Raw genomic sequence first — 15,789 nt, 5'->3', positions numbered from 1 at the left:
CAAGCCTCAGGCTCCCGGTGAGTAGAGCTCACTCACAGACTCAGAGGGTGATGAAGGAATAAATCTGTTCCCCATCATGAAGTTCATTGCACATTCTTCCACTGCAGAAATTCTGAACTTGGTTCTATCACTTATAACAGCCATTTAGTGATAATAATGGGTTTATGAATTATGTGGAGCCAAATAATGGCTCAACTTTGTATTGAGTTTGCAAAGCCTCAGAACTGAGGCTTGTCAGGTTTGCTCAGTCTCATCTTTTATTGGCCTGTCTGCAACTTTGTTTTATTTGGTTTAGCTGCAAGAGCAGCTTTTCTGTTTGACCAAATGTTTACAGCCAATTTATTCTACTTTTGGTTTGTCTTTCTATAGTATGATCATATTCTTACATAGAAACCAGTAACAGGCACTTATTTCATAGAATGGTTTGGGTTGGAAGGGACATTAAAACTCGTCTAGTCCAAACCCCTGTGCTGCGCAGAGACACCTCCCACCAGCCCAGGTTGCTCCAAGCCCTGTCCAACCTGGCCTTGAACACCTCCAGGGATGGGGCAACCACAGCTTCTCTGGGCAACCTGGGCCAGTGTTTCACCACCTTCACAGGCAACAGTTTCTTCCTAATATCTAATCTAAATCTCCCCTCTTGCAGTGTAAAACCCATTACCCCTTGTCTTATCTCTCCATTCCTTGAAGAGTCCCTCTCCACCTTTTCTGTACTTGACGTAGAGTGAGATATAGCTGTCTGTTAACAAATGAAATACAGATCTGGTATAATCATAGGAGCTTTGAGAAGGGAAGGCAAAGGATGGGGCGTGAAGGGAGTACAGGCATGAAGTGTTTAAGAGCAGTTTGGGGCACAGACTTGACAGCGGAGACCTTATGGTTATAAACAACTCAGCCAGACCAGCATGGGGAGCATACATGTGGCTCAGCCCAACACAAAGTACCAAAAAAAATAAACAAGAAATAAAGAAACATAGAGGAGAGCAGCGGGCTTCAACCCACGTATTTCCTCCTGGCAACTGGGCATGCCTGGCACTGCAACAATGAGGATGCTCTAGAGAACGGTAATGAGAAACACATTTTTTTGTTATTCAACTGCAGATTGCAAGTGCTATACTCTAAGTGTGATATGTAGTTTATTATAATTTATTATGATTTAAGTGCATTGCTGGAACACCATGTTAATTCAAAATCCAGTACAATTTCAAATGACTTCCAATAAGGAAAGATCGTATTAAGCATTAAACCCTCCACATGAGGAGTACCTAAAAAAAACAAAACAACAAACTGGTCAGAAGACTGACATAAAGTTAAGTGTGTGCAGCGGCACCGGTCTGTAATCTGACTTGAACACATACTCAGGCTTAGAAATGCTCTTGGCCATATTTCCTCAAGCTAGAAAAGAGTTTCTTCTGTTCTAAGCAGTCATCTCCTGATAACCAGTCATCTCCTGCTTGCCCTATCCACTCTTAATGTGTCTGAACCCAAACACCAGGAAAGACCAGAAGTAAAATTCAGGTAACTTCATATCTATTGGAATCATATCCTTCAGTTCTTATTCATTTTCTTCTGCCATAGAGTCCCTTGTGGTCCCTGCTCCTCAGCTTGCTGGGAATACAAAGAAGTGGCAGGCTGTGAATGGTACCATCAAGCCGTGTCGTCTTATTTGTGTAGGTAGGCATCAAGCCAGAGCTCTCCTGAATTCTTCAGAGAGCTGAGAAAGAGAAAGAGAGTGTAAGAGGCCACATTATGCAGGATTGCTTAAAGGACCATTGGTAGGGACAGGGGAAATGAGGTTTTTCTGTGTGTTGATTTGTAAGACAAGAACAAGTGAACTCTTGTTCTTAGGATTCTGGTCTCCCCTAAATCCTCCTGCATGTTTTTGCCAGGGTGTCGTTACTTACTGCACAATGTCTGCAAAAGCCGTGAGCAGCGGCTTACATTGGTACTCTATGCCGTGTTTGGCACACAGGGACTTCACCAGAGGAGCCACCTTCCAGTAGTTGTGTCTTGGCATGGTGGGGAATAAGCTGTGAACAGGAGACAGACACATTCTCTTCCAGTGCTCCATAAGAAATATTACCATTAATTATTACTTCCCAGGAATCGCCCAGCTCAGACTGAGTAGGGTCTCTAGCTGCTCCTGGCTCTTCTTTGCCCCTTGGTGTGCTTTTAGCACAAGTAACTCATAAGACTTTCCTGCTTTCCCCCTCTGTTATTTTCCACAGCTGTCTCTAGCATCTCTGAAGTGACATTTTTCCAAAGTAAGTGGTGCCATAAACTGGAAGAAATTACTTCTCACTTCTCCAGAAGTAACCATCTCCATGGCGCGGAAAAGGAGATGAGCCCATCCTTCAGATGCACAGCTCAGTCTCTAGAGTAGTAGGATAAGTAGTTAGTAGAGGTGGGCTGAAACTACCATGTCAGACTATAAACAGGATGCCTTAGCAGGTGCATTTTCACTAATGCTAACAAGCTACTCCTTTGGATAGACCCTGTTGCCATCTGTATGGTTTCATAGATCCTGCCCATGCTCAATTTTCACTAGTCGTTCTCACCTTCCTGTGGGTCCAGTGGAGCTTTTGATTTGATTCTCTTTAGGGTTTTCAGCCTTTTTAAAGACAAACTCGTTGGTGCCCCCCAATTATTTGTAGAATTCAGAGCAAAGAAGAATAGGGAAAAGAAAAGAAAGCGAGAAGAAAAAATATTTTAAAAAGGGAAGACCATTCTCTCTCAGGGTGTGTACTCACTGGTGTTCGATCTGGAAGTTCAGATGGCCAGTAAACCAGTCATTGAACAGAGACTGCTCAACATTGCATGTTGCCTGGAGCTAGAGGAGGGGAAAGGAAAGCAAGATCAGTACAGATTGGTGACGACAGTCTTTCTCCTTTGTCTCAAGAGCACGGTATGCTGTGCTACTCTCTTCTGTCGTTTTCCGTTAGCCTAAGCTGAGCTACCTCAAGCCAGGGATCTTAATCCTCCTTCAGCTTTGTGGACCAGCAGATGTGCGTAGACTGGCTAACATGGATCATGGTAAAACTAGGAGTGGGCTCTCTGCTCCTGTGAATACATGTGAACGGTCAAAAGTTCCTCCTGGTCTTCTCAAATCTATGTCTGCAGAAAAAGCAGAGATGGCAGGGTACTTCTGTGGTGGTCAGACTTTACCGCTGGACTCCAGTAAGTCTCTCTGCAAAAAGGGGACACCACACTGGCGTTCTGCTAGCGTGAAATTGCTCAAGAGCAGGACACAAACTTCCATCTCTACATAAATGGAAAAGGTCCAGGACAGAATGAGGCAATAAGTGGGGAGGTGAGTATATTTAGGAAATAGACCTTAGACCTAGCTTTGATTTTTAGATTGCCCATGAATTTGTCATTGCTGTCCTTTACTGTTACCATAACTAAATCCCGTTATCCTATTAACGTTCTCTTCCCAGTTACCAACAGATTTTTACCCTTAATGCAACAGAAGACTTGCTTGTGTTATGGTTGGAATTTGAACCAGTATGGCCACAGTTCTTATGAATGGAAAATATTTTACCTGAGTAGACACCCAGTCCAAATTGTTGTCATAATGAATATCCATAGGGATATGGTTCATCTGCGAAACCCAGACAAACCAGCTGCTCTCGAGCATCCTGTGCAATCAGACAAGAGGCCAGAATTCAGTGACAGGTGAGCAAGTCAATGCTGAGCCACTGAAATAACAGCATAGCCCGACCTGCAAACGTGTGGCTGAACACCAGCCTTGCTAATCCAGCACCTGGAAGAACTTCCAAAACCTGGAAGCTTCATACTTCCCAATGAAACTCATGAGTATTAAATATGTTCAGTGATGAAACTGATGTAGCCCGTTATTCATATTGGTTTATCTGTAGCCGAGGATGAAAAAGATTAGAATCAGTAAAATGATTCAAGTGGAGAGGGCATTGTCCATTCAAGCCCATGCTGCTGGGTAATGCCTGGGCATTTGCAAGCCCAGGCTAAGCTGGTTCTGTTAAACGTTCACTTTCTCTGACCAGTTGCAGACCCGACATCCAAAGCAGTGAATGTTGTGCAAGGTAGGGATTTCTCAATTTGGTCGGTGCTCGGTGAAGTCTTTTTGCTGCCAGAGCCAATGAGGCGACATAAAACTTGAACTGGCAATTGAGCAGAAGAGTCTTAGTTTAATGTAATGGGATTAAAGAACTAAGAAAAAAAAACCCAACAAAACAAACAAAAAAAGCAGCCACAAAAACCAACCAAACAAAAAAACCCCAAAACCAACCAAAAAGAGATGATAAAGGTGAACACGGAAAGATAAGCAAAGGCAGAGAAAGACAGGCAGGCGCAGATGGAAAGTGTATGTAGAGGAAGGCTGAAGAACCTTCTAAAAGAGACATTACCTGAATATAAAATAATACGCTAGGAGACTCTTTATTTCTAATAACGATCCATAAGTAAAAAAGAATCTGATATAGAAGGTCAGCATCCAGGCCAAGTCCTATCAAAATTGGAGACAACAAGAAGAGAAAATAATTATAAATTAAACTCGTTGAAATCTTTTCCTAAGCTTCATGTTATATGTACAAGAAAACAATCTACATTCAGCTTCTGTCGCTTTTTGCTGAATTGAATCATCTGGAGCAATCCAAGTGAACATAAGCTAATAATGCTTTCTTTTCACAGGTTGCTGTAATAGTCATGAATCTGAGCATTCACACCCAGTAAGTAGATTAACGTATTAGCAAATGACTGTGCATTCAGGAACATGAGTTGAAGACTTGTATCAAATCATTGCCCAGGACTCCACAGTGAACTAAGTGCTACACCAACGATCTCATTGTGGCTGGAAGTTGCTCTGTGCTCCTATTTTGCATCACACACGCAAGAGGAGGGAGGATGAAGTGTTAATTCTGGCTGCCTGGCGTAGGAAGTGATGCCAAGTTACATGCACACCGCTAACAAAGCAACAGCGACAGTTCCTATAAATCCACATCCTCCCGTTCCTGACCACTATGGACCTTCCAATTTGCTTCCCAAACCAAAGGAGACAGTATACTTCGTGGCTCTGCGAATGAGGCAAAGCAAGTAGAAGCCAGAACAGCCTGTTGCTTGTTTTCAGCCCTTTGTCATCAAGCTGAGGAACATGACGGGTTTAGCAGAAAGCATGCAGAGCCACTGAAAATACTGCACCAAACCAAGCGCCATATTCTATACCTAACTGAATGGCATACGGTGTCCCACAGCAGGGACAGAGCTCTGGGCAGAATCTGACTCCGTGTTCAGAAGCAAGGTTGAAGGCCCACAACTGACCCCGTCTTGGTTGCACAAGCAGCAATACTTACCGCCCAATACCTTTTGGTGTATGCGATGTAAAACGTGTGGCAGTGGAAGTAGGTGGGAAACAGGAGCGGAGGAAGAGCTGTAAGGGAGAATTCGTTATCGCTGGTAATGTCGTGGACCGAATGACAGACAATGAAACTGGAAGCAGGTGACCCCTGAACAGCCACTCAATATGAAGAATATTCTGGGAAGTTTCAGGGCTGCAGAATTTTCTGGATGATAGCAGCATGCATCAACGCAGACAAACAGTAAGCTATCTGGGAGCCTGCTGACCTCAAGAGGTAAAACAAAGGTAAGACAAGAAGCTCTCTGAAGCTGGATGGGGACAGGTCCTCCTCTTCAGCAGGCCAGCCTGCTACTGCTAATGTCACCTGTCAACACAGTATTGCCTTCCGTTTCCTCATGGAGACCTTCTTTTAGTAAAGACTGAAACCAAAAGGGGCATGTAGAATCCTGAAAAATAAGGAGGGCAAGACCCCGGAAACTTAATAATCCTTTTGAGTATCACAGTAACCACTTTGCAAGAAAGCAATGACTGATACTGGTTAGGAGGCTCTGTCAGTGCCTCCAAACATTTCTAGGTCTGTTCATTAATATGGTGGTGCTCACAAACCTGAAATTTTGTTTCAGGCTTTTAACTGAGGAAAAGCCACAGAGGAATATTTTGAGAAGTGGCTTCCACAGGCCCAGAGCTTTTCTGGCTCCCCATTCAGTAGTTCAAAGGAGGGGGACAGCAGGGATACATCTGAAATCCTCTGCCTACCAGGGATTTTGGGTTGCAGGAACTCAAACTCAACCTTCCAAATGGACATATCACTTGTACTTTAAAAAAAAAAAAAAACCAACCCAAAACAAAACACCACCACCACCCCCCCCCAGGCTACTATTTAAATTTGAATACTACTGTAAGAAGTGGTATGACATTGTAAGTCAGCCACTGTGGAGGATGTGGGAGACTTAGGTTAGGATCACCTTTCTCAACCAGGCATCTCCAAGGTGCGTATCTGAGATAGGCACATCTGAACTGACCCTGCTAGTTCTATCTAGCCACTCGAGAGAGCTGCCACCGCTGGAGTGCGGTTCCTGCCATCTTCAGAGGTCATGGTTAAAAATAGGTCAAATAAATTACACCTTGGAGGTGCCCATTTCTGCTGGGTTTTAGGGTTCAAATTCATACTGTCCTCCTTTCAGGCAAGCACCCTAAGCAGCAGACCAGACTATCGTGGAGAGATGCAAGAGGTGATATCTCCTTGTCCCGTGTTGAAATTGTGCTGCTTTGCAAAAGGAATAAAGCTTCCCGAAGATGGGAAGAAGGGGGCAGGAATGAGCCCGGAGATCAGGGCACTCGCAGTGGAGAAATTCTGAATTTTTCCTCTCCTCGGTTTAGGCACTTTATTAGCCATACATTATACAGCTCACGTAGACAGTCCCTGGAGCCCTCATCACACTCTCCCAAGAAACTTCCTTAATTAGTGAGTTAAAAGTCTTTCTCCTTTTCTCTGCCCAAATAGATGTAGATTTATTTTTGCAAAGCAGTAAAGTTTTAAGATGACCTGGGATAAGTGTACCCCACTACTTTTTCTACCCTGGAGCGAACTTAAGTCATTTGGTTAGAAACTCTCAAACCAAATTAACGCGTTTTAAGTCAAGGAGGGCACAGAAACCTGATCTCACGTAGGATCATATGATAATTCAGGCTGACAAGGACCTCAGGATCTCAGAACAGCATCAGCTATGAGGACAGACCAGGTTACTTGGGGTTTTATCCAGTCAGGTTTTCAACGCCTCCAAAAATTAGATGCAAACTGATTATGATGTTCTTTGATGCAGGCACCTTAGGTCTGCTCAAGTCCTACAGGTCAAAAGTAGTATCTATAAGCCCCATTACTATACCTCCTGGTATTGCAGGAGAGTGGTGATACTCACTGATGAAGAAGTATTTGTGTTGGTGATTGTATGGCATGTATTTCTTCTTTTTGATCCCGAGCTGTGAACAGAAACAGCGAAAAAATACTGAGTGGAAACTAAGCAACCTGCACTGGTAACTTGCTGTTTTCCATTCTTTCTTCCCCAGAGGCACTCTTCTTGCACGCTTCCCGCAACCCTCATTCCTACTGTCTCCCTCTTGCATACCTGTCCTATTAGGTTATGTGCATAACACACCTTTTCTCTAAACCCTCATTCCATTAACGTAAGGCTTTAATGACTCAACTGCTTTAAGTCCTTCAGAGATAAACTGTTAAGCAAGCAAGAGACTTTTCTCCAGCAAGGGAAAATAAATTGAGTGAGTGATTGCTGAAAAGCAGTTGTAGATATAACAAGTCAAAACAGAGGTAACAGCCCAGAAGAAAACCCGTTGTTGGTGTATGGTGGGAAGGAAACTGCTGTCACAGATGCCACCATTGTGTGGGTTGGAACGGATTGATGTAGTAAAAGCTATGCCAGAACACTTCATCCATTAAAAGGTAGTGTGATCTGTAAGTTATGATAAAAATAATTTTGAGGGGGAGTAGAGGTGAATGTAAAGGGGTGAATTTCCTTGGTTTTGCGTTCTTACGACATTCATAATTCATTTGGTGAAATATTAGCTATTTCAAGGCTAAGTTATATTATCGGTCAAAAATAGTGATATGTATTTTCTCTCTCTTTTTTTTTTCCCCTCCTGCCTAATTTCTTCTCTGATTCTGTACATTTAAATGACAATTTCATGAAGGCAAAGGTCTTCCAAGGAGAAACCTATTTCATTGCTGTAGCGACTCTGACAGGGTCTCAAGAACGGCTGAAGCTGCCCAACAAAAGGGAGTTCAGCATTTTCTTAAGTTGTTGCTTCTGGAAGTGGCCTAGCAGTCCAAGCTGAGAAGATCCTACGTGGTCAAATGACTTCTGCCCACTAGAGGGGCCTGGCAGCAGCTACAGAAACAGCCCTTGTTTTTTCAGTCCTGCTGTGCCGACTGCCTTTCGCAGCAAGGCTTCTGCCCGCTCCTAGACGGCATAGATATGCCAAAGCCACCTGTATCTCTGAGCCTCAGCCATTAACATTAAAGTACTAATCCCAGGCCAACTGCAGACGTGCTTCGTATTAGGGTTTACAAGTTATCTACTAATTATTAATTACCGTGTTGCTTGACTAGGTCATTAAGTTGCTATAACCATTAATAGTCTTTTTCCTGATGGATTTTCCACCTTGTATATGATGCACATACATCATGTGTAATTTATTTACAACTACATGTCAACTGTTCCAGAAATTTTTAAAGGAACTTAATGTGAATTGTGACCTGCTGAAGAAAGAAAGACACAGATGAAAGCTGTCCTTTTTTCAGAAACTGTCATCACATCTTTGTTTTAGATCTTTACGGTACAGCATGCTTTTTGTTGACTAGGGTGTTCTTCCCAGTTCCTGGTATGTGAGTGCGCACGCACACACAGACACTGACCTCCACAGAGAATTTCTTCCCCAAAGTAAACAAGAAAGGGTGCATATCAATATCAGGATCTTTCTGGAAGCAGTTGGGTTTGGCGTGGTGCCGGGAGTGCAGGAGAGTCCACCATTTGGCTGATGCCCCCTGTTTTAGTGAAGAACAAAGTGTGAAAAGTACGATGCTTTCAGAGAGAGATTCTCTCCAATTCCCCTCCTTCCCCCAATGCTGAACACACGCTTTTACAGGAAAGCCATCAAATCTAAAGTTTTTCCAGAGTTGGATACTTACAATTAAATGGCACATCACAAACTTATGCAGCCAGTGGTTCCACTTGGTCGTCCTGAGGACTGAAAGATGTCCTAAATCATGTTGCAACCATGAAGCTTGGACCTAGAAGAGGAAAAAGACATTGGGAGGGGAGAAAAACAGGAATTGAGACCAGGACAATGCCACACCTGTCTTTTGCTTTGAAATATCAAGATCTGTTTCTCAGACACTGCTCCAAAGTCACAATTGGAAAGGAACTGTGAAATCCTGATACTCTTAAGACTTCCCCGGAATTTTGCTGAAAGAATCCGAGACTAGGTTTTGTGGGAGCTCCCTGCGTGCAGAATTTCTTCTTTGCATCTTCTGTACATAGAGCGGTTGTCATCTTATGAAAAAGGAGAACTATACCAAGTAAGGGAATAGAGGACAAGAAAACCGCAATAGTATTATGTGTATGAAAGTTGATGCAAGTCCACGTGTACGTGCTGTGGACTTAGTTGCTTACCTGGGAAATGGTCAGCACCACCAGAGAGACAAAAAAGGGCATTAAGGATGTCCCAAAGTAGAAGAGAATGAGCCAAGCAGCAGTATCCAACAGGAGGATGTGAGCGAGGTGCAGGAAGAAGAAGAGCTGATTTGGCTTCAGAAGTCCCATTTTTTCAACTGTAGCACGCAATTCACGGAAGTCTTTCACCAGCATTTTCTGTGGGAAGCATCAGTGTTACATATTCCCTGTTTCTAGAGTGTAGCACTGCAGCCTCAAAAGCCAAGGACCACTTTAATGGAGGAAAGACAGAGCAAAGGATCTGGCCAAATGGGCAAGACCCGGGCTTGCACCTTAGTCAACTTTATCATTGCTCTCCTACAGCTTCTCTGTCTCTTTGCCTGATAAGGTACGTAGAGCAGATCAAGCATCAGCCATCACAGAGCACCATGTCTGTACCCCTGACCGCTAAGACTGTATCTTTGGTGCTTCTTCCATCATCATCTCGGCAGATAGCGTAGGGCTCAGATGGAAGGTGTGCTGTATGTGTGTGAACATAGCATGCCATCTTGTGGTAGGTCTTTGGAATGAAAGTAGAATTCTTCTGCCACCAGTTCCAATAGATCGATATATGTTTTCACTTTACCCTTCCCAAGATTAACAGGAGAGGGTTAAATACCTGTATGAAAATGGCACCTATGGCCCAGCTGGCCTCAGGCTGGTGGGCACTGAGGAAGGAGGGTGGAAGAAGAAATGAGCACAGTAGAGGTGCTAGACCAACCCACCTTTGGCTTTGCCAGCTCTGCTGGTGCCTCCCAAGCTGGATTACTGTCTCCATGCAACCCAACCCACAAAGGAACTTCCCAGCCTACACTCTCAATCATTTGGGGGAAATGGAGTTTGCATGGAGCAAGGCACACACAGGCTCTGGTGCAGGTCAGCTATGGAATCGAGAAACAGGCAAGGCATGGCCACAGATGGGTAAGAAGGTTCATGAGGTTCCCACCTACGTAGGAATTGTGGCTGTACCTTTCTGGGGCAGCCAGACTGCTCTGAGTCGTGTTTCTAGTGCCCGAGTTAGATGGGGCCATGTATTATCTTCAGCATGCAGTGAGGAACTATGCAAAGGAAAAGTCAGGACAGGCTAGGAGGAATGGGGAAAAGATAGTCTTGGATGGTGGGAAGCAATGAGGACTTTACAGTCCAGGGAATATTTGTACTCTAAGACTGTTCCTGTTCTGTTGTCTGTGCCTCTCTCAAGAGGTTTGCTTTGACATACCAGATTGTTTATCCTCACAGTGCCATCAACAGTGCTTCTGTGAATGATCGTGCAGTTGGACCTTGAGGCTGCTACAAGAAGGCTGTCCAAAAGTGCAACGCCAACAGCCTGTGAAACTTAATTCAAGGCTAAAACACTATCTGCAGTCTCTCCCTACAGATACCTACAACAGAAGGGAGTATAGTCTGAAAATTTATTATCAGCTGGAAAGAATTATTTCATTTTTGATTAGCTCTTTCTCAAAGCAAGGGGAAAGAAGGTGAGAGCTGTGATACTCATGAGATCAAAACAAGGCTCTGCTATTTATTTATGTGGAGTTGCTGTGATAAGAAAAATTCATCTTTAGGAATCTTTGAACCACATAATGTGGATTTAGACTAATATTCGTGTATTGTTTCTAACTAGTAGCGCAAAGAACTGTGAAGAATCTGGATCCTATTGTTCCAGGAGCTACGCTGATACAGAAGAACAATGTCTAATCTCAGAATATTTCTCTTTATTCTATCTTTGATCTGATTTATGAGGATAGACTTACATTTTTAGTGGGCTCAATACTGGGTTGATCTGGTGCCAGCTCCCCAATCTGCAGTGGCTTCAAGTACTTGCTCACCAGCACCTTGTCAACATGGAATGCTACAAAGGCATCCTGCAAGTGCACAAGAGTAAAGGAAGAGGTAAGAAAACCAAATTCTGTGTTAGTAACCTCAGTCTGCTGTGCACAGTAAGACGTTCACTGTGGAAGAACCGCAATAGCAAAGCTGCCTGGCTTACCTTTTTATCTCCTCAAGCTTTTGTTGACCTTTTTCTTCTCGTGTTTGTCCTGTCCTCTTAAATGAGATCTTATTTCAGGTGGAAAATGGAAGAGGTCTGACTTCCAGTACTGCAATTACTACAGGTATCAAGCTCCATAATCTGAAACGGAATGAATCTCCACCATACGTCTAAAGCAGAGTCTAGCTCCCTTGCCTTTCTTCTTCCCCCTCTTCTCAACCCCCATAATAGTGACTTTTCCACCTTCCTGGACATCCAGGTGCCCAAAAGACCTTTCTTATCAGTGGAGCGGAATATTCTTTGTTGTACAATTGGTCAAATGAGAAAATTGCCCTTTAAATCCAACTGCTTAAAAGAAAAATGTGGCGGTTCTTATTCACCGGGTAGACAATTCCACTCCCAAATTAACTAAGACAGGAAGCACTTTGTCAAGGACCAAGTGATACCAGAGAACTTTATGCTTTTCTCTAGTACTTGGAAGCATTCAGAAAGAAATGAATGCAAGGACACGAGTCATCGGCACAGGCCTGGTGTTAATGGTCTCTCTTAGAGACGGGAGCATGAAAAAGCCGTGGTGGGATAGCCTCGAGGCAGGGCTGGGGACAGCAAGGATTCTCCAGCCATGGAAAATTGCCTTTGTTCACCCGTGCCTTCAGCTTAGTGATCTGCTTGCATGCGTGTTTTTGCGCCATCTTTCATCCAATTCAATTTAATCATCCTAAACAGACCAGAATCAGTGCTTTTCTGTATTCCAGCTGCAGAGTTACTCCGGGCAAGTGTTCATTAAGAAGATTGTGTGACAAAAATGAAGTTTTTTAGCTACTCTCTTTGAGCAAACGGCTACAGAATTTCTGTCCTCTACTCCAAAATGACATAGGTTTGGGCAACTGCACAACTAACACTGAGGCACGTACGTAACATACAGTGGGTTTAAGTACCATGCACGTAAGCGCTATCACTGATGAATCCAAAAAATCAGCAAGCAGTTTCTCTGCAAAATAATCTACTGCAAGTACCTGGTTATTTCATGATGTTGCAACACCAGATGTTTTTACAGTCTCCAAAATTCAATTTGTCAAACTCAGCTAAAAATTCCAGGCTCAAGATCGTTGCTCCTGTTTTCTAAGTCACCTCATTCCTTAACTCTGCTCTTCTATCCTTTGTGAAAAAAAAAAAACACAGCAGCAATAAAAGGACTCCTCTTGACAGTTTTGTGCAGTGTCACCCTTACTAATATTGTGGCATTAATTATACACGTTTTTCCACTCCTCAGGTTTCTTTTCTTACTGAGCGCCTCCTGTGTTTTTCATCCTCTAAGTTACCATCCTCAAGGCTATATGCTCTTGGTAAAATCTTCCAATCAAACTAAGATCATTTCTTAGTTTTTCATAATATACATTCAAAAGATTAAGTTACTCATTCCAAGATGTACAGGTCTCACTAAAGTCTTATGGATTTTCTTGATAAATGTTTCTTTCACTTTTTTTTTTTTTTTGTCTCTGCCTCCCAGACTAACTGAAGAGCCTGTTGAATTCACACAGTCTCATGAAACTGCTCTGCTCAACCAGGAGGAGTTTCTTACTTCACCCACAACGTCCTGGATATATTCCTACGGCAGCTCAGGGTTGGATATAACCACATTTGCTCCAAACCAGACGCTTCACCCATAATCAGGCTACACAGGAAAGTGCAGAAGTCCACACGCTGCTTTACCCTGCGTCTGTCAGAGGCTGACTACTAGTGCCAGCGTGGCTTTCTCGGTGCTGGATTGCATGAACCTGTAGCAAACAGTCCACCTTTTACTCCCTTCCACAGGTTTTGCGGAGGCCAAGATACACAGCTTGCAAGCGTGCAGAGTCCAAGCAGGGCAGGATGCTCCAGTATCACATGTATCAATATGCCGTGGAATAAATACAGATTCTGAATATTGTGGTGATGCTGTTGTTACCCAAAAGCGCTGAGTTGATGAAGATTTGTGTGTTCTTCAGCATCTCTGGAGCAAAGTAAAACCCCTTCCTATTAATTTCACTTGCAGCTCTTGAGTTGGAGTTTTATCATATATGCTTAAAGAGAGAGTGGGAAGTAACCCGGGTTTTTCCATTATGGTGCACAGCTTATTTGATGTGCTTCACACTTGTGTGTGAAGACATTTGAGCCGGCGTCACAAAAAACTGGCTGAAGTCTTGCAGGGCTTAATGATTTGGACATGGAACTAACCTATGCGAACCAGCCCAGATGCCAGAAACAAAATAGCTGCGTTTTCCAAGTTCATCCATTGTCTGGGGTATTCCAGCATGCAAAATGAAAGCAATTGGACAGTACTAACTAGAGAAATGAACGATGAAAATACAGAATGCAAAGTGCAGCTAATACAGAATTTGAAATTTAAACTTAGTGGACTGAAAATTATTTCTATTTCCATGAGCCTCAAACATGCCTTATATGTGGAAGATCAGGGAACTATTTGTCTTGGGTTTTTTTTCTTTCAAAATACACAGCAAGAAAGCAACCAGTTTATCACATCTTTGTATAGATGTTACTTTACCACTATTTTCTACCCTTCCTGCATATACCAGAAGGCAAGAACTCCAGGGAATTTGCTGAATGTTTTGGTGTGTGCTACCACAGGTTTCCATGGCATTAAAATAGCAGTCAGACAAGGAAATGTGATGAGCAGAAGTCTTTTTGCTGATGGACTAACTCGGCAGCTGTTGGACACTTGTTAACTGGCTGATTCTTTCAATTTTGTTCATCTTGAGGCTCAGAAGGACCACATGCAGCAACTACAGAATTTTTTTCTGGAAGACTGCTTGGGAAAGCATGCTGTCTTTGCTTTCCCTCCAAGTTACGCAGGGTGGCATTTCATAGAATCACAGAATGGTTGGCATTGGAAGGTACCTTTGTCCAGTCCAACCCCCCTGCTGAAGCAGGGTCACCCAGAGCAGGTTGGACAGGAACGCAACCAGGTCAGTTTTGAATACCTCCAGAGAAGAAGACTCCACAGCCTCTCCGGGCAGCCTGTACCAGTGCTCTGCCACCCTCAAAGTAAGGAAGTCTTTCCTCATGTTGAGATGGAATTTCCCGTGTTCCAGTTTGTGCCTGTTGCCACTTGTCCTGTCGCTGGGCACCACTGGAAAGAGTCTGGCCCCATCCTCTGTACACCCACCCTTTAGATATTGATAAGCATTGGTGAGATCCCCTCTCAGCCTTCTCTTCTCCAGGCTGAACAGCCCCAGGGCTCTCAGTTTTTCCACCATCAGAGAGATGCTTCAGTCCCTTCATCATTTTTGTAGCCCTCCACTGGACTCTCTCCAGTAGTTCCTTGTCTTTCTTGAACTGGGGAGCCCAGCACTGGACACAGTACTCCAGATGTGGCCTCCCCAGGGCAGAGTAGAGGGGGAGGATGACCTCCCTTGACCTGCTGGCCACACTCTTTTCAATGTACCCCAGGATACCATTGGCCTTCTTGGCCCCAAGGGCACATTGCTGGGTCATGGTCAACTTGTTGCCCACCAGGACTCCCAGGTCCCTCTCTGCACAGCTGCTTTCCAGCAGGTCAACCTCTAATCTGCACCGCTGCGTGGGGTTATTCCTCCCCACCTTACCCTGCCTGTAAGCAACCACTGCTGTCCACAGTAGCTGCAAAAGCAAGATCAGGAGATAAGAGCAATCCTAAAGACTTTAGCTGGACAGACGGTTACAGTCTGGTTGCCCCATGGGCTAAGCCTCTATATTTGCCCATTTTCATAGCAAGCTTGCGCGTAGCTGTGATCACCAATGATGCTATATACCCCCAACCATGCTAACCATGCTCCTTATCCCTGAGCCCCACCAGCCCATTTTCATAGCAAGCTTGCGCGTAGCTGTGACACCACATGTCACCGATGATGCTATATACCCCCAACCATGCTCCTTATCCCTGAGCCCCACCAAAGTCCTCAGCGAAGTCACCTCCTGAGCTCTCGCTGCACAATGCTTGCCAGGTACCGGGTACCTGTCTCCACCTCCTCCTCCTTCTCCTCCTCCCCGCATCTCAAAGCCAGCTGGTACCAAATGCCTTCCCCATCACCTCCGCTCACCGTGGCGTCCTGCCCGGCGTGGCTACCGAGGAGCCGGGCCCCCCCGGGGTGCCGGCGGTAGAAGTGGCTGATGTTGTACACCTTCCTCTCGATCACCAGCCACCGCTGCTGCGGGGGGGGGCCCCGTCCACTCCGCCCCCCCATCTCTTCCCCGGTGCAGCG

At 44.4% G+C, this 15,789-nt stretch overlaps 1 protein-coding gene across 1 annotated transcript in view; it reads right to left on the bottom strand.

The window, feature by feature from the left end:
* Positions 1-1,662: 1,662 nt before the first annotated feature.
* LOC104287566 (fatty acid desaturase 1-like) overlaps positions 1,663-15,789 on the bottom strand; it is an 18,792-nt gene continuing 4,665 nt past the window's right edge. The window contains exons 3-14 of the mRNA XM_009886289.1: positions 15,628-15,779; positions 11,313-11,423; positions 9,520-9,717; positions 9,036-9,137; positions 8,763-8,891; positions 7,252-7,312; positions 5,328-5,404; positions 4,386-4,483; positions 3,542-3,638; positions 2,751-2,830; positions 1,905-2,030; positions 1,663-1,714 (exon numbers count right to left, since the gene is read on the bottom strand). Of these exons, the coding sequence (XP_009884591.1) occupies positions 1,663-1,714; positions 1,905-2,030; positions 2,751-2,830; positions 3,542-3,638; positions 4,386-4,483; positions 5,328-5,404; positions 7,252-7,312; positions 8,763-8,891; positions 9,036-9,137; positions 9,520-9,717; positions 11,313-11,423; positions 15,628-15,779 (1,283 nt within the window). The remainder of the gene's footprint in view (positions 1,715-1,904; positions 2,031-2,750; positions 2,831-3,541; positions 3,639-4,385; positions 4,484-5,327; positions 5,405-7,251; positions 7,313-8,762; positions 8,892-9,035; positions 9,138-9,519; positions 9,718-11,312; positions 11,424-15,627; positions 15,780-15,789) is intronic.

Source organism: Charadrius vociferus, unplaced genomic scaffold (genome assembly GCF_000708025.1).
Source record: "Charadrius vociferus isolate BGI_N301 unplaced genomic scaffold, ASM70802v2 scaffold115, whole genome shotgun sequence".
NCBI lineage: Eukaryota > Metazoa > Chordata > Aves > Charadriiformes > Charadriidae > Charadrius > Charadrius vociferus.
Note: the sequence above shows the minus strand (reverse complement) of the source record. Positions and strands in the feature narration are given on the sequence as shown.